The following is a 26,368-nucleotide window of genomic DNA, read 5'->3' as shown; positions in this document are numbered from 1 at the left end:
AAAATGACTCACATTTTTTTCTATAATCCATGTTAGGATATTGATTTTGAGAAGAAGGAGGTATTTCTGAAATCTAAGCAAGGTTTTCTAATGCCTGGACTGTTTTTTTCTTGAAAATTATGAAAAAAGTGAAAGTTTAGTGAAAATCAATATGATTGCTATCTGTGAAGATTGACTTCTCTCAGACATACCCACTTGATTAAATATTTTATATATACATATAGGTATGTAACTTGCTTCTTGGCGAACTTCAAACAGCCTTTAGTAAAAAAAATGTGTGGAGTTGTTCAGCGTTGTATTTGGCTACTAACGTTTCTAAAGAAGATACAGGCATCTAAGTCAACAAGACATTTTGTGAAGTGGTCTTCTGACATACATACCAAATTTTACTTTTGTTACACCTTTGGTGCTTGAATGCTTTCTTTATCTCTCCTTAAGTATTTTAGAATTTTTGCAGTATGTGTATGTGCTACACAGTAGTTGTTTCGCTTTATGTCATAAAGTTCTTATAATGGTAAAAGAAGCCCTCATCTCTCCAAAGAAGATCCTAGCTAGTGTCCCATCTGAAAGTGACAATTTAAAATAATACGGAAAACAGAAGACCACCAAAGCCCCCAATTACCACCCAAAGGATCAGTCTCAGTAGCTATGATTTTAAGTGCCCTGTATGTACATCCAATCCTCCCAAACACTGCAAAATTTGCTCTTGATTTCCATTATTCTATGTATATCAGATAATTTAATTTTTCCCCTTTCCATCTCCTTTGACTTTCACTATCGTAGGCAAAATTCAACGGTTATGAGGGGAGGAAAAGCTACGATACAAGCAGCAGTTACTGGTAAGAATTCTTTCATGCACTGACACAGAGGCTTGCATTATGCAACATCCAAAGCAGAACTTCTTTGCAAAACTTCTCCCAAAGATGATCATAACCTCTAAAGTGAAATTGGGAGGAAGAAAAAAGCAGAGAAGTAAAGTAAGGTAAGCAACTCCTTTGTAGTCAAGAGTGTAGATGTTAAAAACCAAACTGCTTAAAAATCAGAAATGTGAATAGGTAAACTATGGAGAGACATAGCCTGAACATCTGGCGCTACAAGAAAGGGAGATAAAGTTGTTCATTGCTAAGGTTTCTGGCATTTTCAAAAAACACAGAAGGTTTTCTGTACTTCCAAGGAAGGATACTATGCTTCAGCTGAACACTGGTCTCTCATGTCGAATTGTTTAACAGTCATTACACTAAAGTATAATTTAGGGTCAGCACCAAGAAAGATGTAAGGAAAGAAATATACTATGCAGACCAACCCAAACTGTAGTCAAGTGAAAGTTTCTCTAATATTAAACAGTTTTTAACTTTCCTTTTTCAGTAACATTCAGTGTAATCCTGGCACTCATCTGCCATGCCAGACAACACTACCGCTGAGCTTGTTTTTACACTGTTTCTGCTAAGAACTTCAGGTGAAGATGAGGTATTAAGAGTAAGAAAGCTGCTTAAGTAGTGTACATAATCACTTTTTTCTCCCTTTCTTAGGTTTCTTCAGCAGAAATATGACAACAAGAACAGTTTTTAATACCATTTTCTAATGGAGCAGGCACAGATGACTCCAATCTCATGTCATCTTCATCATGACGTGTGTGATTAGCAGCCAAACTGGCCCACTGCGATACCCAACGTTTACCTCCAGGATTAGTAGAACCTTCCTAAGGAAGAAAAAAACCAGAAAAAATTACAATAGTTTGATAAAAAGCATGCCATCTTTCCAGGTTTTTCCTGAATAAATATGTCAGACACTATTTTCCTGGAGGAAGTTGAAAAAATAGTTTACCTCTATAAATTTTAGAGTTCCCAGCTCTAGAATGGCAAACAAACGAACAAAATCTATATAGTTGCAGAATCAGTACCAAATAAACAACAGTTCCTAGTGCAGTGAACTTTTAAACATCAGAACCTATACAAAATGTATGAGAACATTCGCTAGTTCTAAGATCAGGTTATTTCAGTCCTCAGCTCAGAAGTGCAGGAAAAAAACATGGGGTGTGCAGGTGCATTTAAAAATTAAAAATGTGCTTCAGGAAGACAAGAAAGTGACATTTTACCAGTTTAGAAGACCCTTCTGTCCAGATGAAATATTGTATTTACTTCATTATAGAAAGACTACCTTAAGGACTGAAAGAGTAAGGTAACTTATGAAGGAAAGGAAAGGAAGCTCAGATTATTTGTTTGGTCTAAACAAAAAAAGAAGCAAAGACTAGATTTAAACCATCCTTTTGGCTAAAAGTGAAGTCACTGTCATTAGTATCTGATAATTTTTTTTGCAGCTAAACTAGAAAGAAAATTAATTTACTTTCTTGATGGTAAGCCTTTTGAAACCTTGAAAATTTTTAAAATGTAAAAAAGTATAAAATTAAACCATCTTCTTGTGTTCTTATATAATTTTTTTTCAAAAACTGATTTTCTAAATATAATGTAATATTACTGTGTTATCAAATATATTAGTCTCTCTTGCTTATATCTCCAAATAAAGACATCTGGCAACTGCCAATGCATATATATCTGCACATGCACACACACACGGGCTGTACACTACCAAAGGCTTTATAGAAATTTAGATAGTCTAATTTATTGTACTCAAAAGACAAAGTACTGCAAATGACAGAAATCACTGCCTATAGTTCCAAAGGAGTTACATAACCATCAGCAAGTCAAATGAGCAATAAAAGAGATGGGAAAGCTGTGGAGATATGAGTAACTTGCTTAATAAAGACACTTGTAGGAGCTGTTCCAAAGGTCAGCTGGAGCTCTGCTGCCTCTTCAAATCTTCACACTTCTATTCAAAACGCTGATTTTTGCCTAATGCCTTGGCTGCTCTGGGTCTTTGACCAGGAACAAACTCTATATATTTTATAAAATTTATTTAGCAGAAATGGAATGGTGAACAATGTCACCTAGTGTATAACTTCTTTCAAATTAAAAGTTACTTAGACTTTTGAAAAACTTGAATTTGGGATCTTGAATTACTCCTGATTAATGCAAACAAGTGCAACATCATGAATCTCTTCCACAATATTATGAATGTAAGTAAATCAGAGATGCACCAAGTTATTTGTTTGAACTATTATACAAATTTCCACGTTTTGAATTAATTTTTTAGAATCAAAATGTTACAAAATTCAAGTCTAATAAAAGCAAAGGAAGGCAATTCAATGTTTGTTATTTATGGGCATTCCTGAACACAATGCAAGGAAAAGGGTGTCAGGAAGAACACTAGAAAAACCCTGTGCATGCAGCATTTATGCACTGACAACTACTGCTGAAACCTGATTTTTCTTTCTTATCTCTAAACTTTCTTTTCTCTATTTCCTGTCGGTACTAGTGAACTTCCGTCTTTAATAAAACAATTAACTACAGCCAAATCCAAATATGATAGACATCCCAATTGTCTTTGGTATAGAAAACTCCAACTAGTTCCTTCTGTACCACCTAACCAATTTCAGAGACAGATGTGTCAGAAATCTGAATTCTACTTCAAAATGGGGAAAAATATTAAAGACTTCACAGACTAACTGTAGTAAAGCAACATGATAAATTAGTTTTCTCTGAATGTAATTACACTGCCCAAAATGGTTTCTACATTGCAGTGAATGTAAATGTGTGCTTTGCTAACTCTCCACATATACAAGCAAAAACAACAAAGCTATGAAAAGCAGTTTCTTCTGATAGTAGTTTAAGCACATCGAAAAAGTGTGGTTTATAAAACACACATCTAAAAAGTCACATATAGTTATTCTAATGCTCTTCCTATAATCCATATTAATTTGCACCTTACAGGCTCTCAAGTAAGCATTCCTTGAAATCTTCTCTTGAGTAACAAAAAGAATTTCCTTGTCTTTCAGAAAAGCTGAGTTTACATACCAGCTACCACCCTTTTAACTTCAGGTAAAATCTGCTTTCCCTTATGCTTATTGCACACACAAAATCAACAGAAGTAATAAATCTTTAGAAAATGTACTGACGGATTTCTGTGGACTGATTATTCAGCCTGAAGACTTAGGGTTTCAGGCTCCACATCTGAAAAAAATCCACAGCACATACATTATACCTGGAAGCATCTCTAATATTTGACATTTCAAAGTAGAATAATATTCTTTTAAAAATAAATTTCAACTAGTTGAAAATAATTAAATTTAAAAAAAAAAAAGATGTAAAGATGTCTTTTCAGATACATAATTCCAGTCAATTCAAGTTGTAAGAATTGTATTATGTCACCTTTTCAAAAACTGAAGTGCTGTCTTGAAAGCAGTTCTTCCCTACTCCACCTGCTCCAGAACTACATTCCTCCAGGGGTGATGATCTTTTTACAAATTTCCGTACATGCTTTATTTAAAGCCAGTGTCTTCAATTTGTTCCTGGAACAACACTGACACCTATCTCAAACAGTTCTATTTCCTTCTGTTACATTTACTCCATTTATATATCAAACCCCAGCAACTGTACCCATCTCTACTTTGCTAGACTAAATGAACAGCATTCACCTGTTCTTGTAAGGTAAAGCTCCATTCCCTTAATAATCTGAATAGACGTCTTTGTTCCTTCTCTAGAATTGTATTCACTGTTCTTAACCAAGAATAGTAACAATTCCAGTCCTATTATTACAGAAGAAGCTTCACCATGGCAATAATACTGCTCTTTTGTATTAACAATACATTTCCCAAGCATCCAAAGGTCCTATTTGCCTTTTCACAGCCATATGATATTGATGACACATCATCCTACATCTCAGTATAGCATCTAAGTTCAAACAAAAAAGTATCAAACTTCAAACTGAATGGTTTGCTCTACAGAAGGACAGGAAATTAGTGTAATTAGAGATGACAAATGAAAAGGAAATACAGCCTCTAAATATCCCACTTCTAAGAAGCAATATAGCAAACATTTACATGAATGAACTTATTCAATATTCAGAATGTCAGCAGTACTATTTAGTTTATCTTCAGTGGGAAAGAGATGAAATGGGCATTTGAAACTGCAACAGGAACATTGTAGTCAGTGGCACTGATGATCCTGGAGATGAAGAACCAGATTTCTAACTGTGCTTTGGTCTTACAAAAAAATAAAAAAAAAACCCAAACAAACCACAAACCAAACAAAAACCAGAAGCACATCAATGCTGATAAACCATTATTTAAGAGCTGTGGTTAGACAATTGACCACTGAAAATTAAATGAAGCTGGATGGATAAATGATAGCCCAAATGCCTACAGTATTTTAATTTATCAAGCTCACATAGTAAGAATAAATAATAACAACAACAACAACAACAACAGTAATACTCTCTTTGTTCTCTACCTTATTTAATTTTTGTTGTTAAATCACACTTACCTTGGTTGGCAAGTGGCAGCTTATAATATAGAAAATAAAAACATTTAAATATTTTAAATAGATGGATTTAGTACTTTTATTGCCTATATCTAATCATGGAAAAGGCAAGAACCAGAGTATTCAGTGTCAATCCAATTGTGTCATGACATTCAGTCTGCATTTTATTTAGTCTTATGACAAACACTACTCCAAAGTACTAAAGATTGTCACATCAAAGGAAAAGCTGAGAATTTCTTTAATAAGAAAAGCAGTTTCTAGGTCTTTTCCAAGCATGTTATTCATGATACTTCACAAGCTCTGTAGTTAAGATATTTAAGTTCAGAATAAATTTTCAACCCCCAAAGTGACTCTAGGTGAACCTGCCCTACCTTGGCCATCTTTTCCATCTTCCTTAATTGAAATTTCTTAAATTTCTATTCTTTGTTTTTTCTATGTCAATCATGTTCTGGCTTCACCTCATTCTGCTAAACAATCTACAAGAATAACTGTGATGGGTAGCTGGAATAAGGTCCACTCACAATCTGAGTGGATGCAAGACTGGAACACTGAGCTACCCTGACCGTACCTGACTGTTTAGCCAAGATCTTCAATTAGGTTTATTAACTTATGATCTGCAGCTCAGTAATGCAGTAAGTCTTCCAAAACCCACAAGCAGAAAAGTTTGTATATGAGAACATGACACCCACATACTTTATAAACCAAACACATTTGCCTCCCCCTTTCCTAATGACAAAACAAACTGAGAGCAAGTTTTGGCAGTAAGACTTTAGATACAACAATCTTCTCTCAGTAGTTATCCTCATGATTGTTTTTTCATTATTTCTCTACAAAACACAACTCTAATTTTTTGAACTAGCTTCTCTTTTACTTCTACATATCTATCAACTAACTTCTATTTTTAGCTTTCTCTGACAAGCCTTTCTTCCACCTTCATCTGTCCTTGACTCTTCTTACGCTAATCCTCGTTATATCCACATTGCTTATGTCGGTTTTCCTCCCTGACTTACTAAACAATTTTCATTTTTCCCCCCATCATCATAACTTGTAATAGTATTTTAAATTATGCTAATAACCTATTCTATTGTAATATACAAAGACCTTTTAATGCAGCCACAGTAATAAAATGGCATAATTCTTGTAATTTCAACCTAAATCAAAGTGAGTTTTAGTATGTTGTTGCCAACCTGCCCTATGACTGCAGAAGTCTCAGTCCTCTAAAATCAAAGCCTGTTACTTGCAAAATATGACACCTGGAGATCCCTATTATGTTTATAAAATATATCACATATTCTTCTGCTTATGAAATTATAAAAGTCGAAAAATATCAATATCAATACTCTTGAAAACTGATACGGCACAAAAGAGCTGAATGCTGCAAAAGGCATAAAAAAAAGGAGAGAAAGAATGTGGTTGTAGATTTGTGTAAAGCAGCAAGGTGAAAGGCAAAGTTTGGCAAATTTTTCCACTTGATATGCCTATGCTATATGACAATAATTGACAAAGCAGTAATCTTAGGGAAACTAGTCAAAGACACTCCTCTAGACTTTGTGTCTCAAGACTTCACAGTAACTAGAATACAACCACGATAAACCACACCTTCTCTAGGAGAAGTAGATTTGTAGATACTAAAATCAGTGTATTTGCATAGCAGGCACACTACGTCATACTTTCAGCTCTTGATACATTTTAAAAAAATGCTTAATTATAAAGTTTGCTAATTTATAGGATCATACTTCAGAAACAGTCTCCCAAGGGAAGTAGAAGTTATGTGATGTGATGTGTTTCATTACTGTTATCAGATTAATTCTGCTCCAGTGTGATCCTGTTCTGTTCCAGACAGATTTCAAGTTACAGTTTAGCCATCACAATGATATCAGAATGTCTCCCAAGATTTCAATATGAAATATCATTAACATCTAGCCTGTGTGCATATTCTGAGCCATATATAAAGCCAGGCATTTTTCTCTGCTTAATCTTTCACTAAATGATTAAATTATACTGTTTCTAAAGCAACTAATATAAGTGACTTGTTATGAGTGGCATCTCACTGAAGAAAAACTGTGAACATAAAATCATGAAGTCCTCTGATTTCAGAAAAAGAATCTGAAAAGTATTATCCACCATTTTTTCCTAGCTGACTTTGTATCACACATTAAATGCATACATCTTATTTCTGAATTTTAGCATAATTACTTTTTTTTGGGCTATAAAACATAATAAGCTTTCCTCAGTTCTGTTGCATAATTTACAAGTAGCGTATACTGTGCCAATGTAGGTTGCAAGGAAACTCCTGCAACACTGGTGTTAGTACACATGGAAAAGTAGCAAAGTTTAAAACACCTTCACAATGTAACGTGCCTTCTCTGATTGAGAAGTTTTGATAATGCAATAAAGGCCAAAGAAAAATAAAATACTTATAGATCTGAGCCAATGTTTTCCAGGCAAGATTTTGTTTGCTGTTTAACACTTACTGGTCAGTTCTTAGTGCTCTCTCTTATTGGAAGAAAAAAGAAGACCGTCAAAAATTAAATTCTACCTCTGTGTCAAGAAATCCAGTTGTACTCAGTGGTCTTTTTTCTTCCAGCACTACTGTAGCAGAATTTATAGCCCAATCTTTTACTAAATCTTTCTGGTTCTCGTTGATAACAGGCCTATTATAATCCTGGCTGTCATCCACTCCAAATACCTGAAAATGAAACAACATTACATTCATTAACCCAATACCATCCTGATACAATGTTCAATGTTAATGGATGGATGGTGGCATGCTGAAGAGTGAACTTAAGTAGGTTTTGTTGTATTATGCTTATCTGTCATCTTGGTGAATTCTAAAAATTAAATATCAGAAATATCTACAGTAATTAAAAAAAAGAGTGGAAGTCTATATTAACACCATGAAAATTCAAGGAACTTTGGAATGGTCAGATATGAAAAAATGACACTCTGATGAAAGAAACAAAGGGTAAAAGCAAAATCATTTAAAAAAACCATTTTACCAATTAAGGAAAAAACCAATACTGGAACCACAAAATTTCCAAATTTTTGCTATTACCTAGTGAAAACAAGAAATACAAATGCTTACATCTGCTACTAATATATTTATTGAATTATTTCTCTAATACAAACAAAATTTCAGGTTTTCATTTGTTAGGGATTTAGTAGATGTTAGAAGTCCACCAGGGCTCATGAACCATGTAGACTCGTCTCATTCAAGATATGACTTGCCACAGTTCTTTTACTACACTGTTTCCTAATGATGCTTATATTAATCCCTTCCACTTATGACAAAAATAATTTTCCTATGACATTTTAAAACCGTTGTTCAGGAAAAAAAATTGTAGAAAAATGTTATTACAACGGTAATTTAGTAATAAGGACTTAAGCAGGAGAGCCAGAATACTATCTGTCAAATTTCTTGTGAGTCACAGATACTAAGGAACATGATTTCAGAATTGATGTATACTTCAGAGATATTTCAGAGAATTTTGTATCTTGGAAACATGTAATTTATAAAATTTTTAAATTTCTGCCTAACTAATTCACTACTCTACTACCAACGACTTAGACATTAAAAAAAATTTACATAATAAAATGAACCTCCCACACACATTAAAATTGGAAACTAAAAAGAAACTGTTAACATAGAAAATTGCTTTGTCTTATAGAAAGACAAAGAGAGGGAAAGAAGGAAATGATCTTCACAGATGTTATCCTCCTGTAAAAAATACTACTAGGGCAAAAGAGAAAAAGAAGTACAGAATTATTTTTTCCCCAAAAGTGTTCTGTAATTCATGTTTGCACAGGAAAGCTTGAGCACTGGTCTACTACAAGGTTAGTGTGTTTAAAAATGGATTCACCACTAGATGGCCACAAACTATAATGTTAGTTTCTGAGAAGCAGACAAAGGAAAAAATAATAATTAAGCACCCTGTCATTCAAATGCTTAATTGTCCAGAAAGACTCTGCTGTAGCATTTATACATTTATACCTGAAGAAGCTTTCTCAAATGCATTTGTATTTCGCTCTCACGAAAAAAGCCTGCTTTCCTGCCATTTTACAATGCAGGCATGCTCTCCAATTTTCAATTTATACAAAAATTATGTCTGGATGCACTTAATTAAAAAATGCTTAAGAGTATTTAAAAAATGTTTATTTACTTTTTTAAAAAAAAGAATGATATGAAAATTTTTTGATTTAATGATATGATTTGCACAGTTGTAGCAATTTTTGAAGATGCAATTATCATCCACTGACTTTTCTTTTAATATATCACTATTCTGCAGACACTTTCTTTGTGTAGCACAGTTCCACTGATTATAAGTTTTACATGTTCTTTTAAATGAAAGGAAATTCTGTTTTTATTGCATAAGCACCTGAAGGAAAATATTAATTCCACACTTCCATATCTAATCAGGGCTACAGGAGCAAATTGCTGCCTGTAAATTGCTTCTTATTATCTGACAGCACATTGATTTACCATTGCAAATTTCTTTACTTGTATCACAAGTAACAACATCTAATGCAAATTTCTTTACTTGTGTCACAGGTAACAGCATCTAATGCTTCTTTCTTTCAATCTTACCTTTTCTGATACTGAACTCCTGTTTAAGCAAATTGGGTTATTTTTCTGATATTACTGAAATTACAGCAAAACCAAATCTGAATGTTGCCTATTTTTTTTTCTGTGAAAGATAATATGGGTAGCAATAAGGCCCATATAATAGATTTACCTCCTAATACTACTACTAATCAGAAAAGATAAACAAAATATTTGGGGACAGTATTATTAGACAGGGAAAACATCTTCGATAAATGTGTATTTTTGTACTACAATTTCATTCTACATCTAAGAACACTGATATGTGCATGCCCTTGTCCCTGTCCAAGTTTTACTGCCACACAACTGTAAGGTTCCTCTTCTCACAAGAAAAGATTCACACAAGTGTGATATAGCCCAAAGACCAAATTTCAGACTTGTGATTTATAAAATCCCTTTGAAAAGTTTGTCACTAACACACAATTAAGACTTTAAATACAAAAACTATACAAAAGATAAAAGAACTCATGTTCAGTATTTGATAAAATTGTCTCTCTACCATCTAGAAAAACACAATTTGCACTTTATGGGTTGCTACAATAAGGTAAGTGTGCAAAAAGCAGGCTGTTGTGACTGAAGCCTGACCAGAAGGACACCTGTATCTTCCTACAAAGACTAAATACATTCTTCAAGGCTTCCAATTCTTCAGATGTTTCTGTTCATTCAATATCTTCACGATTTCAAAATCATTTAAGGGAGGTCTAGGAGATAACTTAATGAAACCAAGAGAATCCTGAGGAAATGCTGATGACATGCATCTAAGCATCTCTTATCTATTTATACAAAAAACTGAGGTTTCTTTCTGTAAAGCTTTTATTTGTCAGAAGCAGAAGCTACAGCTTAAAACACAAGCAACTATAAGATTATTTTGATTATGTGTGTTTTGGGGAAGAAAAAGATGAAGACAGATTCCACAGTATGGATATGGACATGTCGAGCTATTTGAAAAATGAGAAGAAAGACTTTTTTTTATTTTTTTGTAAAGCAGGTAAATGGATTCTATGCATTCATCTATAACTTCAAGAACTTTCCCAACCATCAAAAGTCACATATATCCAGCACACAGCTGTCAATGGAAAATAAAAACTTGCCTGACTCTTTTACACTTTTTTACATCACTGTAAATAATGACTTTCACAAAATCACGATCCTGCATTTTTTGAGAGAATCTTGGGTATGAGGAGTAATGTAAAAAAGAATAAATAAATATAAAAAACAATTCCTAAAAATATTAAAAACCACAACAAACCAACAGATATTAGTGCTGGTTTTTTTTTTAAACAGATGTAATTTAAAACTGAAACTACCAGAGAAAGATATTTCTAAATGAACAGTTTCCTATAAGCAATCATTCTGGAAAGTTAAAAGTTTTCTGCCCTGCTTTGCCCAATCATTTATTTTTATGAAATTATATTTTAGCAGGAAGATTACATTACTTCATCCTGAATACTTCAAGTTTCATGAAGTTACAAGACAAAAAAACCAGGATGACAATTCTCACAGAATCCCTGTAAGTTGACTTATGGAAAAATCTAGACACGGCACCAAGTTGCACCATTACACGGGGTTCCTGCAGGGTCCTGCCACATTTATAATGGTAGAATAGTCAGTATAAATTGTGGTGGTGGTATTTAAAAAAGACTATTTTATTGTTATGAAGCATGGAACAATTTCCATTGCAAATCAGGACATTTTGAATGGCAAGGGAATGACAACACTTGCTGTAGAAAGTCAAGTCCCATCTATGAAACAGTCAAAATAATTTTGTTTAACCTGCAATCCAAAGTTGACCTCTTAAGTAAATGGATTAAACAGGTGACAGACTGCATCGTTTTGGTTCCTTCAGTACAAGAGAGACACTGTCTAACCAGAAGAGTTCAGCAGAGACCACCAAGATTGTCAAGACTAGAGCCCTTTACCCGTGGGGAAGAGTCTGGGGAAGCTGGGCTTTAATCAGTTTGGAGAAGGGAAGGTTTTGGGGTTCCCTAATAGCAGCCCCCCGTACCCATGAGGAGTGTATCAAGATGGCAGCCAGGCTCTTCACAGTGGTGCATGGCAGGAAGACATGGGATAACTCAAATAAGTTGAAACAAGCAAGGTTCAGACAGGACAGCCAAGCAAGGTTGCCTAGTCTTTGCCGCTGTAGGCTGTGAAGCCCCAAATGGATAAATCCTGGGCAACCTGTCACTCAAAGGTGACTTTACTTTGAGCAGGGGGTTGAACTAGAGATCTCCTAACGTCTTTTCCAGCTTATGTGATTCTATGATCCTTAATAACAGTGATCTTACATAATAACTTAGCATCTCAGGTCTTTTAGTGCAGAGAGCGAGTCCTGAGAGAGCCCCAAATATCATAAATCAGCAGGGAAAAGGGGAGTTCCTGACAGATACTTTTCAATTTCAAAACAGGGAACAGTAAACCCTCCAAAGATCCCCTTTTACATTCTGTGGTTCAACCAGTAAAACAAAGGAACAAAACAGTAGGCTAAAACTATAGCAACTCCCTGGTGCTAAAACTATAGCACCATCCTGTTACTGGAATGCAAACTTGGCCTGAAAAATACAGAGGCAAAGTAAAAATAACTGATGGCAAAATAACTGCACCTTAATGAGGATATACATAAATTCCATCACTTTATGTCAGCAATAGTTTTTCCAATAATCTGAGAATAAAACTTTATCTCTACAGGCCAGTAATTTTTAAAATTATTTATCGAACCGCAAACAAGAATTAACAAAACCTATGTAAATCAACACAAACAAGATGCAATCATTGCAAAAAGTACTGGTATATTTTTGGAGACAGCATGAGCTACAGGACCAAGTCTGAGCACATGGCTTGCCCTGTTTGGCAAGGGCTAGTTTTGTAGAAAGCAGAGTAATCTGTTTTGGCAGGTCATACACACCTTCCCTGCGAAAACAGATCATGACTCAGAACTCACCTGCTTGTCACCGTAGATGAAACACAGCTCTCACACAAGCTAGCTTTAGTGATCGGGATTGTCTCTCCCTTCCCCCACTCCCCTGTCCCCCAGTGAATTGATACTTTTTGTAGCATAGATGAACTACACTTGAGGTGAATATACTGATTTTAGAACTATCAAAAGTGATGATTCTTTAAAACTACAGAGGGCTTTTTTCTCTCTCAATATACGGAATACCTTCTAGAAACTAACATAAAGACTGGTCAGAAAAAAATAATGGCAACCATTTTTCTGAATCAAAAAGACAATAGGTTAGCTAAAAAAACCCCACACCCAAACTCCCACTTGATGTTTTCCTTATATGCTTCTAAAATGTTCTTGACTAAGAAAACTTTTTCCAGTTGTATCTCATTCACATGCCTTTCAAAGTTCATAATGCCTAGACTTTATACTTACTTTAATTTTAAACTATTTCATGGCTTATAATTATTCAGTACTTAATGAAAACAGACCTAGTTCCTCATCCAAATCATTACTGAAGATACTGATATCAATGGGAAAAAACCAGTCTTATTTGAGACTTCTAACAGATATGTTCACTCGGTTTTATAGCAAATTATGTATATTAGAATGGGGATTCTACTGTTCTCCACACATACCGACTACACAAAACATTAGAAAGCATTTCTAAGAGCATGAACACAAACTAGTAGCACAAATTTTATTCAAAATACGTATCTGAAGAATCCTATTTAGTTTTAAAATTTTGAGTTACTAAAGTTTCCCCAATAGTCTTACTGCTGTAGTCTTAATGTGAAGGATATGCAGTAATTTCTAATAATATTAATAAAATCACAGAAACTCAACAAATAAATGAGATTCTAGATGCAATTCAGAGAGCTTTAACTAGGAACCTATTTATTAATGATGTTATTTGAAAACTAAAATTATTTCAATAATTCTTTTTCTATTCTTTCAGATCCTAAGGACAGACACAATCTGGAAACATATATTTGAAACAGATATGATTTACATTATATTAATGCTATTAATTTCAGTGCAGGCAATCTGTATAAAAGGAACAGAATAAAACCTAAGGACAAAAAGTGTACAAAAGGGAATTCAAAGATGAACAGTTAAAAAAGAAAAATAAATCAAAGCAGAGCACAGGTAATGGACAAGGGGCTACACTGCACAGTGCATTAATGAAAGGATCATGGCAAAAGTAAAACAAGGAACAAGTGACTAAATTTGAAATAAGGTATTTGTCATTGTAAAGTAATGAGAATGTGAATTATGATAGCAGTTATGATTCATAACTTTTTAGGTGAAAGGAAGATGATGAGTACATTTGATTGTCAGAGAAGTCAAAAGTAGATTTCAGAAACTGAGGTGTGAACTGATACAGTCAGACAAGTAAGAAACAAAATAAAAAAAAAAAAGGGCTAAAAGCATGGGTTTGGAAATACAAGCAGGATTTTGAGCACAGTTTGGGTGTACTAAGAAAGAAGAAGAAATTGTAAATATGCCACACTCAGAGGATTATTGATTGATTGATGGGAAAAGAGGATTCCAGAGAGCAAGGAAATTGAAGAGGCTTCAGATCCATATCGCAGATCAGCTTGGCAATCTTGCACTTAGTGTTGAGACTGAGCTCCTGATAATTCTTCCAAAGAAGGTAGTTCAGACATTCATAATATACAGCAAATTGGTTGTTAAAAGTAGAGTTATTGATCATACAGAAAAAAGGCAAACATTTTTTCCCATCTTTCAGAAAGCGTGATAAGAGTACAGCGCCTCAGTTCACTTTGTGTTTAGCTACTGCATGAAGTGTGTTTAACCAAGTTGCTTCTGAGGAGTCTGATTTTAATAGTTTTCACTTGTTCTTGGCAGTTATCCTGGCCATCCCAGGCAAAAAGACTGTGTTCTGTGCATATCTCATGAATAGCCATGGATTTTCACAGAAGCTGTTTATGCCATTTTAACTACATATTGAAGTTACAGAATCAGATGCAAGATGCTCTAGTATAAAAAAAGCTACATAAGCAAATGAAAAGGATCAGTGTGCCAAGTCTAAGAACTTCCTCTTAACAGACACTAGTTACATATTTACATGCATATATATTTTGTCCCTGTTTGCTACAGTGAAGAATTAATTTTCTTTTCGATTCCAAATTCAAAAGGAGACAATAAGTTTAGAGACTACAAAACTCCTCATAAGAAAAAAAATTATAAATATCCTCTGAACTCTTGACAAAATGTATATGTATATATATACATATATATGATATATATCTGTATATATCAGATGATTTGACAGACTTCAACTGTTCTATGGCTTTTCAGCATTATATTCATAAAACACACCGACTCTGCAGACAAGACATTCTGTGGGGCTAAAATGCATTTCTTTCTAGATGAAACTGCTAAAGCAATGCTAACATCAATTAAGCCCAGAGGGTGTAAAAAGACAGGAGACCTGCAAGTCATTTTCTGAAAACTGATATATCTATCTTAGTTCCTTAAACAGTCATTGAAACATGCTGAGATTTTTTTTTTCTCCTAACTTACTCCTTGCCCATTGATTATTTTCAGTAGTTTTTCCATTTACAATACTGAAAAAAAATTGCCAAGAGGAGTCCATAACATGTATGTTAACTCCATAACAAGAGGAGTTATAATAAAATAACAATCTCCAGGATTATTGATAAAATTTTAACAGAGGAGACAAGATCTGGCATAGAAGCTTTATGAACACTTAAAGCAACAACAAAAATAATTCAAAAGTACACACTCCTTGAAAAACACATCAGCCAGCACTATAATACAGTATGAATAGATATATCCTGGGAGTAAAAAGAATAATAAGAATCCATTTTATTATATTCATCTTTCAGAATAATTTCCATTCATACTCCAATTAAAAAAAAAGTCAAATCAAACTGAAATAAGTATCATTATGAACAGAAAGACAGAGTAAATAAAATTGGAAAACCTGCTGTCTACAGTGAACACCAACAGTTTTCCCTCCAAAAGTATTATTCCAAATTTTTAAAGGGGAAAAAAGAATCTCTCTCCAGATTGAGTCAATAAAGTAAGATCTTATGTATACTCATTGCATAGTACATAATCAAATAGAATTCAAGATGATAGCCTGCACACTAAAAACAAGGTCATTACTATTAGGGCCTATCTATATAAACAAAGACTTTAAACATCTAAAATATGGACTCTGGATTGAAAAGAAAGTGATTAAATGGCCACAGTAAGTCTTTTTGAAGATGGCAGAAGGATGGATTGAGGTTTCATTTTGATACATTTTTTCAAGTCTTACTTCTGCTTGGGAATCCGTATGTTGAATTTGGGATCTAAAATTACTTTGCTGATAAAAAAATTATCTATCAGGAAATCTAAATGAATATAACATAATTGAAATAAAAAATTTGGGGACCAAAGAAAACTTCATCTAAGCCAAATGTTTCCATATGCATATGAGCTGCTATAACATTCTAGATTCCCTGGTTAGCTAGGCTGATGGGACTTGAAACATAGATATAGCCTCAATTCTATTCCTTCCCTTCCTCCACATGCATAGAAGAGTTTAACTCTGCTACAGTAAGTTGTACAAAATACTTCCATTTTTAAATACCCTAAAATGAAACTGGCTAAAGAAGAAAGACAACAAAAAACCTTACACAAAACAAACAAAAAAAGACCCCCTCATGAAAATCCTCAGGGAACTTGTAAAAAAATCATTGAGTGGCTTTTATTTATTTCAATAGCCTCAAAGTATTTAATATTCCAAACACATCCAGAATTATTTGCACATTCATTTATTAATATTTATTACTGGAAGTACTTCGCTTTATTGAAAAAGAAAAGTCATTAGCATGATAATTTGGTCTCTTTATATCAACAAAAAAGGAAGATGAACCACAGAAACACCATTCTTAATTCTTTCATCCACTGACAGACTTACCTTTTCTGTGGGCCATAAAGATTTTTTTAACATGATATGACAGCTGAGAACAACTTTCTTCTAATAAATTTATTTCAAAAACATAAAATGGATAGAAAATTTACAGCTCAGAGCTAAATAGAGAGCAATTGCTAAGTGTTAACAAAAGAAAGCACTGCACCTGTCTAAAGAGCAGAATGGCTGGATGTAGAGGAAAAATAAATCCTTTGACTGTGCCCCATTTACTCATGTATTTTATGTGGTAACAGTAACACTGAAAACATGTTCTAAACCAAGTCAAGATCCTGAATTTGTTTTATTTTGCACTTAGCAGTTAGCTGCAACAATAAGACCCTTATTCTGCTAGAAAGAGTTGTGGCTTTCTGAAGCTATTTCAGCAGAGGATATTGCATGCCTGGTATGTTCAAGGTGGTCTTTGTGGTATATAAGAGCAGCTTGTCTTCTCTACACATTGATGAAATTGCTCTCAGCTGTAATTTTAAAAAGAGCTCCGCATGTATAAAAAGAGAGACATCATCTATTATTTTTTTCTCATTATTAACATATTTATTTTCTAAACCGTAGCCTACTAACCAATTCATACTTCTCCATGAATTTAAGTGACCTGGATGCAGAAATGTCACTGGCTAATGAAAGGACTTTTAGGAAGCAAGGCTTATTGCTATTTTTTAAGTGTTCTCTATCTATAAAGAACATTAAGACACAACCATACGTGTCTACTTGCATCTTGTTTTAATGTTTACAACTGCAAGCCACCTGTATACATACTCTATTTTTTTTTAATTAAAACAATTTTTTTTTTTAAATTCTTGCAAATTTGAAAGTTGTGTAAGACACTAGCGTAATATTTTTGGAATCTTACATTTTAGGTAAGTGACAGACACTCACCCCAAGACAGTCATCACTGCAAATATATGATTACTCCTCTCTGTTAAGGAAGAGTAACAAAATTAGAAAGCTTTTGTCTGTTACTTATGAAATGTCTTCCTCTTTCTTTCTGATAATTCCTCTTTCTCACATTCTCTTCTCAAAAGTCAGGCTTTAAAGTGGTTGAGAAGTTAAGATGGTATCATTTGCTATTCTACATTTCTGCTGTAGTGACAATACTTTTTTTCTTAGAGACTGAAAGAATAGAAGAGGAAGAAATGGATCCATAGCAATCTAAATGAAATCAAGATGCTGAATAAGGAGGACAGCATAGTTTTTGGATTTTTTAAAATCAGTTCACACAAACATCTATTTTTCTTGAGACTATTTCCTAGAATCTTTAATAAAAGGCTATTTTAATTAAGTGAAAATAGTACTTTTGAAGGAAATGGTATAGCTCAACATGAAGGTTTTTCCCTCCCTTTGTTTAGAATTACATAGATATATGGGGTTTTTCCATTTATTTTCAGAGAATTTTAGCTTTAATTTCCTGCATGCCTCTCTTGGATTTTTAACTCAAAGAAGCATTAATAATCCCACCTTCATTTTTGACAAGTTAACACTACTCTTGCATTTGTGGTTCTCTCTTACGTTCCTTTCTGGAGAAAAGAGTAGGCTCTGCCTACAGAAGTAAGGCTAAGGCTAGGGTTTCCCAAGTGAATGAGTCACACTTGGAAGTAATCTTTGGATATTTTGGTCATTCTCATCCTATCCTCCAATAAAAGGGAAAAAATACTCAAACCCAGAAGTACTTTATTCCATTGGAAATTCTTTAGGTGAATCAGACACAGATCTTAGCACAATTCTAATGTAAATTGCTACTGACAAGACTGCACTATTTGTGCAACTGTTTTAGAAAGTCATCCTTGTTATTTGTAGTGCATTTTCACCCCAGTCCTAGCAAACTAAACTCTTGAATTTCAGCTGAACTTTTAACCAAACAGACACTCTTAAATGAGACTCAACTGAGCAGGCATGATAACTGTTCAGAAAAAGGACTGATTTGCCAACAATGAAAGAGCAGTTATAATGGAATTATTTTTAAAATGTATATCAATAATTCTTGTAAATCCTCAATAAAGAAGCACAGGAGTCAACAGGCTAAAAAAAGTCTCTCTTTTATAACTCACTTATGTCCCTTTGGCAAAGTAAGAGTACCCAAGGCATTAGCAATTTAAAATAGGAGAGAAACAAAGCTGAGCTCAGCAAGAGGAAGAAATTTTGGCTTCCATTTGGTTTTGATTTTCTTCATTGGTTGTTTTTCTGCACTTCATAAAAATAATATCATACTTCTTTCATATTACCAAATCAAATATGAATTGCATAGCAAGCCTCTTTGAACTGGGTGTAAAATACACTGTTCATAATTCCTCAGTACAGACATGAAATGAAAAGATATGGAAGACCTCGAAGAAAAAACATCTCTGCTTTACTTCATAGTAAATCTTTAATTCCTAGTGGTGACACTTTTTAAGTTAGCAGTAAGGGGCATTTATGATATCCAAAAGCTTTTTATACAACACTCAGAATATTAACCAATAATTTACTACCATCCCTAACCCTTAAATTCACCTCCTGTTCCTGAACCTCTCCTCTAACAGGAGAGATTTGTTTCAAACAAAAAACTGTTGATATCCTGAATGCATACTGAAGGTCATAAATAATTTGAAATCTTTCTAAATGTTAAACAGTATTAACACTCTTATAAAGTGAATAAATTGTCTATTTCCAAATGGTTTGGAAATTTTTTTTCTGGTTTCCAAATAAACTTTTTGAACAACTATGCTTAGCTGAAACCTGACTTACAAATTTTCTGATGCAATTTAATTGAAGATTTATAACTTAAGAATTATATGTAGAAATTTGTAGTCGCTAAGTCAAAGCAATGATGTTCTTTAATATTCACTTGCTTCATCTGGAATGCTTGTAGTTATCAGTTGTTTCTTGAATACTGACTCAAAGAAGTCAAAAGTTTCCTTTTCAGAATCCATAAAAGGCAAAATCATCAGCATTTTATTGAAAGCAATACCCTTTACTTTAATCCCCCTCCCAAACGCTGCATACACACCTATTATAAAATAAAACCACCTATAATAAAATTTCTCATTTCCCCACTACATCACAATTTTTCTACAAAATCAAACCAGTGAAATTTTGCAGAAAATAATTTTCAACATTAGCCAAAGTTAATTCTAAATGTATTAATGTATTTGTTAAGCTATGAAAAAGTTTAGACACGCAAAACAAATCCTTAGTTAATTCTAAGACAAATAAGTGAAGAATTTCCTGTTAAATTAGCAAAAAACTAGCCTAGAATTGGATGCAGACATTCTACATTATTTAGGAAAACACAACAAAACCTGAAAAAAATCCATCTCAAGAGTCATTTGAAGTCAAACGATCAAAGATAGTTTCTCCTATGCATATCTTCCTGTAGAATCTGAAGAAAGAGCTACTCGCAGTTATATAACACAGATATTTTAATGACACATACTATTTGTATTGTTATTTATATTTCTATTGTTACCAATAACCAAACTAGGAGATTTACACTGCTGTCATATAAACACTTCTGGAAAATGAGAGCATTTTTATACTTACTCTTTATAATGGACACCAAAATTTAAGTTCCTTAAATTATTGAATATACTTTTTTATAAGTATAAAAAACATTTACAACATATGTCTATACAATAATTTGAATAGAACCAATTTATATACTGAAAAATATAGAGACCATAGGTTTTTAAGAACAAGTGAGTATTTCCACAGGGACATACAAATTCATACCTAACAACCCTCATAAAAATACCAGTTAAATGATTTTGTTGCCTAGTATTCTTACAGTATTTAAATCTTCTAAAAACACAGTAAAACTACCAAACTAAGAGAAGAGCACTATCAGACAAGAATAATTTTTAGCAAATGCATGCTGCTGCTCTTATGACATTCTTTATTTCATCATTATAGATTGGTTTAAAAACTTGTGTTATTGCAGCAGCTTTAATAAGTAGTAGACTGCTGCCCACATATCACGTAACCCTTTACCATCAGTATACATTTTAGGTTTCTCACCTTGTCAATCATTTTACGGGCTTCCATTTCTTCAGAATTGGGATTTTCCAACTCAATAGTGTAAGTACCTTTGTCACTCTGGTCATCCTCATTGTCCTTTTCAGTAGCGGCAGAAATATGCTGGCTTTTCAACTTTTTGTCCATCTCCTGGTTCTGATTAGGCCTATGGCCAAGACTTCCCGAACTCCTTAACAACGCAGCTTGTAAGGCAGGTAATGCAGCAGAGGGTTCTTCTGATTTTTGTTTTAGAAGTTTGGCATGAACACCATGTACTGCTCTGTGATGTGATGAGCTGGCTTGCACAGATGAAGGGACTGCTTTCTCTCCTGATGTAGGTTTCACTTTTTCAGCTCGTGTGTGAGGTGTTGGAGATGGAGATTCTGGGCACAGAGCTCCTACATTCTGAGAAAAAGAGTAAGAACGTCTCTTTCGAGGATGGTCTTCATCAAAAAACTCAATCATAAAGGCAGTCTGACTCAAACTGCCTTGCTCTTGCTGCTTTTCTGTGGAATGGACTTTCTGGTGTGACTTTTTCAGCTCTGTATGATGATGTCTTAAGTGTTCTTCAAGTGCTGCCCGTTTACTGTAATGCCGGTGTGCACCAATATTTTCTGAATCACTCTGTGTACCATCATCATGCTTATTCCCTACAAGCAAAGCAAAAGAATATATAGCACAATGAAACAAAGAAAGACCCAACCCAACATATACAAAAAAACTCAAGCAGAAAACTAGAAAGGAAATGATTTCAAACTGGATTTCTCTTTCAACTCCAACAGCTTTCAGTACAAATTTCTCTGCAAATTTTGTACAGTTCCTGGAAAGGCAGTCAGTTTGCTGCAAGTCTAACAATGAAACACATTAGAAGCTGACCAGTAACAGGAGCGCATTTGAATTACCGTTTTCACCAATATTCTCATCTGTGAACGCTTATCATTGATACACAAAAGTCAGTACTTTACCAGTTGTAGAACAGTATGTTTTCGAATCATATTAACTTTGTTACACAGCGTGTTGATTACAAATGACTACTGACACATTCTAGGCAGAGTCAAGAGGAAAAAGAAAACCTTAAAATAGCCCTTCTGGTAGCGGAAATAAAACACTGAGAGCCACAGTTCATATTGTTAGATTCCTCCCACATTTACCATAGTTTAGCATGAGAAATGTCTACTCAAAACTGAATTCCTTATTACACTTTCCAAGAAGAATGAGTTTTTCCATCATTCACCCCACTCAGTACCTGACGTATGCATGTAAAATGGTTATTACTTATTCATTCCACAAACTACTGTGAGATCTATGAATAAGGATTATTTAATAAAATATGTATACTCCTATGAATACACTTTGCAATGATACCTGAAAAGGTAAGCATGGAAGGTTGGAACATTGTAAGTCACATTTAACACACAGCAACTTCATGTACAATGACAGTGTCTACGCTCCTAAGTCTTTAGCTTAGTTCCTGGGAAGGAACAGTTTCACGTTCTTTGAACTCTTCTGGATCAAATCTTGCTCATGCATATATAGAATGTACAATCTGTAAATTTTTTTTATTCTCAAGAGGATAGCTTTTTTATGTTTTCTCACTTAAAACAGTTAAGATACACAGCTATTATTCAGTTAAATAGTAATTATATATTGGCTAATCTTACTTATGAGAATAATAGCACTGAAAACACAGCTGAAATCCCAACTTACATTCCTGTTTTCTACTTTTTTGAACAGTACCTACAAAAATTATGGGATGCTTCATAGACTTCCAAATAATAATAGTAAACAGTGAAAGCCATATAACATAATTTTACTACTGGGACTTTATTACAGAATATTGTAAGAAAAAGCTGAGGACAAAAAACCAGTAAGTTTTGTTTTGTTTTGTTTTGCTTTTTTTTTAAATCGAACCTTCAAAGCAGTTAGGTATATTCTTTACTGAAAAATACAAGCAATGAGTGAGAATACAAGCAGCTCATAAAAGATTACGAAATTCAGATATTTACTATGGCCATATGCACCCCATAACTTACACCTCTTTCAGATGAAAATTAATCAGACCTTGAGAAGCTTCTGCCAGGAAAAGGATTATAAACAAAGTCTCCTTCCTATTTATCCAAGTGTCATGGCTAATATTTTAAAGAATGTTCATGAATACAATACAGTACCATGAAGACCAAAGAATTCTGTTCTGTGACATACTCTGGAAGAAATAATAAACTATTATTTTAATGCTAGCACACTAATATAATTCTGTTTTCAGAAATTTTTTTAGGTTAATTTGGAAGAGTCAGCCTTAAAAAAGCAGACTTTTGATGAGTAAAAGAAAGCATCTTGTACCAAGTCCTAGCTAGTTTAAGAGCTAGACATGATAATGTTGTAAAATCAAGGAAAAAGGGAATTGAAGGGTTAACCCACTGAAACTGAAAACAGAAAATAAGAGACTTGAAAAAATTCTTCAGAAGTTTTCATTTTGAAAGTTCAAATGGCACTGCAGTCTTCATCTGAACACTGAAACTACTTTATTCTCTATTCTGCTAAGTGGCATTCAAAAGAAAGTACACTTATCATATTTAACATTTGATTTAATTTTATTTGAAATGTCACTGTCTGCAGTAAATGAACATTTATAATCACTCAGAACTGCATTCAAGAGCAGCACTCTTGTAAATACAATATTCCACAAGCTTAGTATAAAAATTGAAGCTCTCGGTTTATTTCAGATTTCTGACTCAAACTTGACTTCATCAAATACGATCCATTTAAGTAGAGTAACTTCATGATGTATTCTTTGCCATAAATGATTTTCTTAGAGCATATGAATATTCACAGAACATACGCTATTGAAAGAGTTGCTAAAAGCATAAATTGAACTTCAGAGCTTTGATTCTAAAAAGCAATTCAGCTTTTTAAAGTAATGCATCGGAAAAACTGAAATAAAATTTAACTAAGGTTTGGATTTTTTCCTTTTAATTTTCAAGATCAATGTTTTAAATAGCTGATGCTTTCAGCTGTACTAGAACATCTCCAACTATTATACTCACTGTAAGAGGATTTAGTGTTTGGTTTCTTATCCTCTTTTTAAGACTTAATACTGCAATAAAATTTCCCAGCCCAGATCCTTGTGCACATGTGGAGTACTCGTCATTTCAACTGAACTCCGCAAGGGCTCAGGGATCCTCTCACTGGATGTTGGTGAGGAATCGTTGCTTTCAGAAGCAAGCATAGCTGGAATCATTCACTTTACCTTTCAGCCTCTTCAAGTACACTGGAACGTCACTCTTAATACTTTTGGAATCCTCCTCTGTTGGTTCCCATATCATTCTAGGAGGATTGTTCTGTGCTAGCCAATCTGCTACTTTGCTCTCTGCAGCCATCATCACTGTCTGAAGCCCAGGTAGGTCCTGACCACTGGAGGAAGAAGGCTTTTTTGACTTGTGACGCTGTTCCGATGTGAATTTTGTCACGTGATCTTTGATCTTCACTTTTCCAGGAGTGTTGTCGTCAAATTCAATGGTAAAGGAAGCATGCCCTGTGGCTGCTGCATGGGAGCTTTGGGTGTCTTTTGTTGGAATTTCATGAATAGTGCTCTCTGCTACCTGTGAAGCTTGCTGGAATTCTTTGGTAGGGATTTCAAAATAACTTGGCTCCCTACAGAAAGGATAAAGTTCTTCACTTGCAGATGCAGACTGCTCCTCAGCTTGCTTGGCATCTGTGCTGCCTCCTATTAAGAAAAATAAGAAAATACATTTCACAATACTTGGGAACTCCAGGTTCTTCAAGAATTTTCTGAACTCCTGTAAAGGCCAATGGGTAATTTTTGGAATAAACAGTAAGATTGTGTAGAAGACTGAGCAAGGTAGTTCTGGAAAAACAATTCCAGAACTATAAATAAAAAGTTTTAAGGAAAAGACAGTTCAAACTTTACCTGTAAGGCATATAAAGTGGCAAAAATCTCACCTAGAATTTGTCAGAGTGCACTCCAAATATTTTAAAAGATGCAAAGGTCAGATGAGTTATTTGAACATGGTAAACAGATAAATCACATCAGATAAATAGTTGAGATTATCATTATCGCAATTCCAAACTATTGGAGAAAAAAATCAAATCAAGGTGCCCTAAAACAAGTGCTACTGGTCTGGCTTCCATCTCCTGCAGTGGATAGCTAGTATAATTTTGTTTGGTAAAATTCTTCAGAAAAACAATTCACACATTGATGAAAAATAAATATTAATTTTGGTTTGAAAAGTTTAACACTGATAAGCACGGGAAAGTGTTTTGGAATTCAAACACTTATGTTTCTACAAGGGATAAAACCAAAGAATAGAGCTAAATCCTGCTGTCATCTGCTCTTATTTTACTTGTTTCCTAAATTTGTACATGAACAGAAAAAGAAACAATAGCTGGAAACATGCAAAATGTTACCAAGCCATGCTCTCAATGGCTAAAAAAAGCAGAATGTGGAAAAAGCACAGGGTAGTAATTCCAAGTTCCACTGTATAGCTGAACTGAACAAAGGTTAACGCTTCCTGTAGTTGCAGCAAAGCTACCAACGTTCCTTTAAGAAAGCATGCCTGCTGGTTGCATTTCATGAACGAGTAAGCCAGTCAAAATATCTAGTATAGAGACGTGATAAAAGCAACACAATCTGGAGATGTTAGTAGCAATGGCAGGTTAGATTGCAATGAAAGAATTCTGAATAGCTCCTACGTGATTTATCATGGACCACATTAAGACGTATAAGAAATCATTTCAGGTTGCCAAGTAAAGAAATAAGACTGCAATTAATAGATTTCTGGCGCTAAAAATAGCCACACTATATCAGCTGAGACAGTTAATATTTTTCTATGAAACTATTGTGCAATAAGGGAGCAACACAAACCTTTATGCTGAAGTCAGGAGTTTAAGGGGTAAAGGATGCAGGACGTTGTAATGCACTTATGCTGTTCCTCACAAACACGGGCATTTTGTGAGGATTTAGAAAAAGGTTAAAAATAAAAAAAAAATAACAAGGATGGCAATTTGATGTAGAGAAATATACTTTTTAAGTGAAAGAATAATAGCTGGAAAAGTTAAAAAAAGAATGATGTTATGGAGAGGAAACAAAAATAGTACACATTCTTTATTATTGCCATGTTTGGATACCAACTGGATAAAATAACTCTGATGCAGGTAACACAGCTTTTTTAATTAATTTTTTCTAATAATAGCTGTTGGAAACACAAAAGATATTCAGAATTCAGACAGGTTTTTCTATTGTGCTGTTGCATTCTAAGAATTTCCTAGCTAACGCTTTTCACTGCACTATCAGCTACCTTATGTCTGTTGGACAGTTTTCAGACACTTTGACAGTACCTCACTACTCCTCTCCCTGGGAAACAGAATGTCTTTTAAGTACCCTTCCTGAATACAATTATGCTGCCAGACACACAATATAGAATGAATCGATTTTATTGATGCAAAGTCCATTAAAAAAGCTTCTGTGTTTATAC

At 34.0% G+C, this 26,368-nt stretch overlaps 1 protein-coding gene across 10 annotated transcripts in view; it reads right to left on the bottom strand.

The window, feature by feature from the left end:
- The window catches only part of CEP170 (centrosomal protein 170), a 98,962-nt gene that overhangs the window by 25,336 nt on the left and 47,258 nt on the right, over window positions 1-26,368 (bottom strand). For 8 of the 10 annotated variants that reach the window (XM_039388581.1, XM_039388566.1, XM_039388562.1 and 5 more), the window contains 4 exons: window positions 24,124-24,600; window positions 20,880-21,526; window positions 7,915-8,064; window positions 1,573-1,699 (listed from right to left, as the gene is read on the bottom strand). In XM_039388581.1, the coding sequence (XP_039244515.1) occupies window positions 1,573-1,699; window positions 7,915-8,064; window positions 20,880-21,526; window positions 24,124-24,600 (1,401 nt within the window). The remainder of the gene's footprint in view (window positions 1-1,572; window positions 1,700-7,914; window positions 8,065-20,879; window positions 21,527-24,123; window positions 24,601-26,368) is intronic. The other 2 variants (XM_039388596.1, XM_039388602.1) reach the window with 1 other exon arrangement.

Source organism: Pipra filicauda, unplaced genomic scaffold (genome assembly GCF_003945595.2).
Source record: "Pipra filicauda isolate LSUMZ 115617 unplaced genomic scaffold, ASM394559v2 scaffold122_size2191957_pilon, whole genome shotgun sequence".
NCBI lineage: Eukaryota > Metazoa > Chordata > Aves > Passeriformes > Pipridae > Pipra > Pipra filicauda.
Note: the sequence above shows the minus strand (reverse complement) of the source record. Positions and strands in the feature narration are given on the sequence as shown.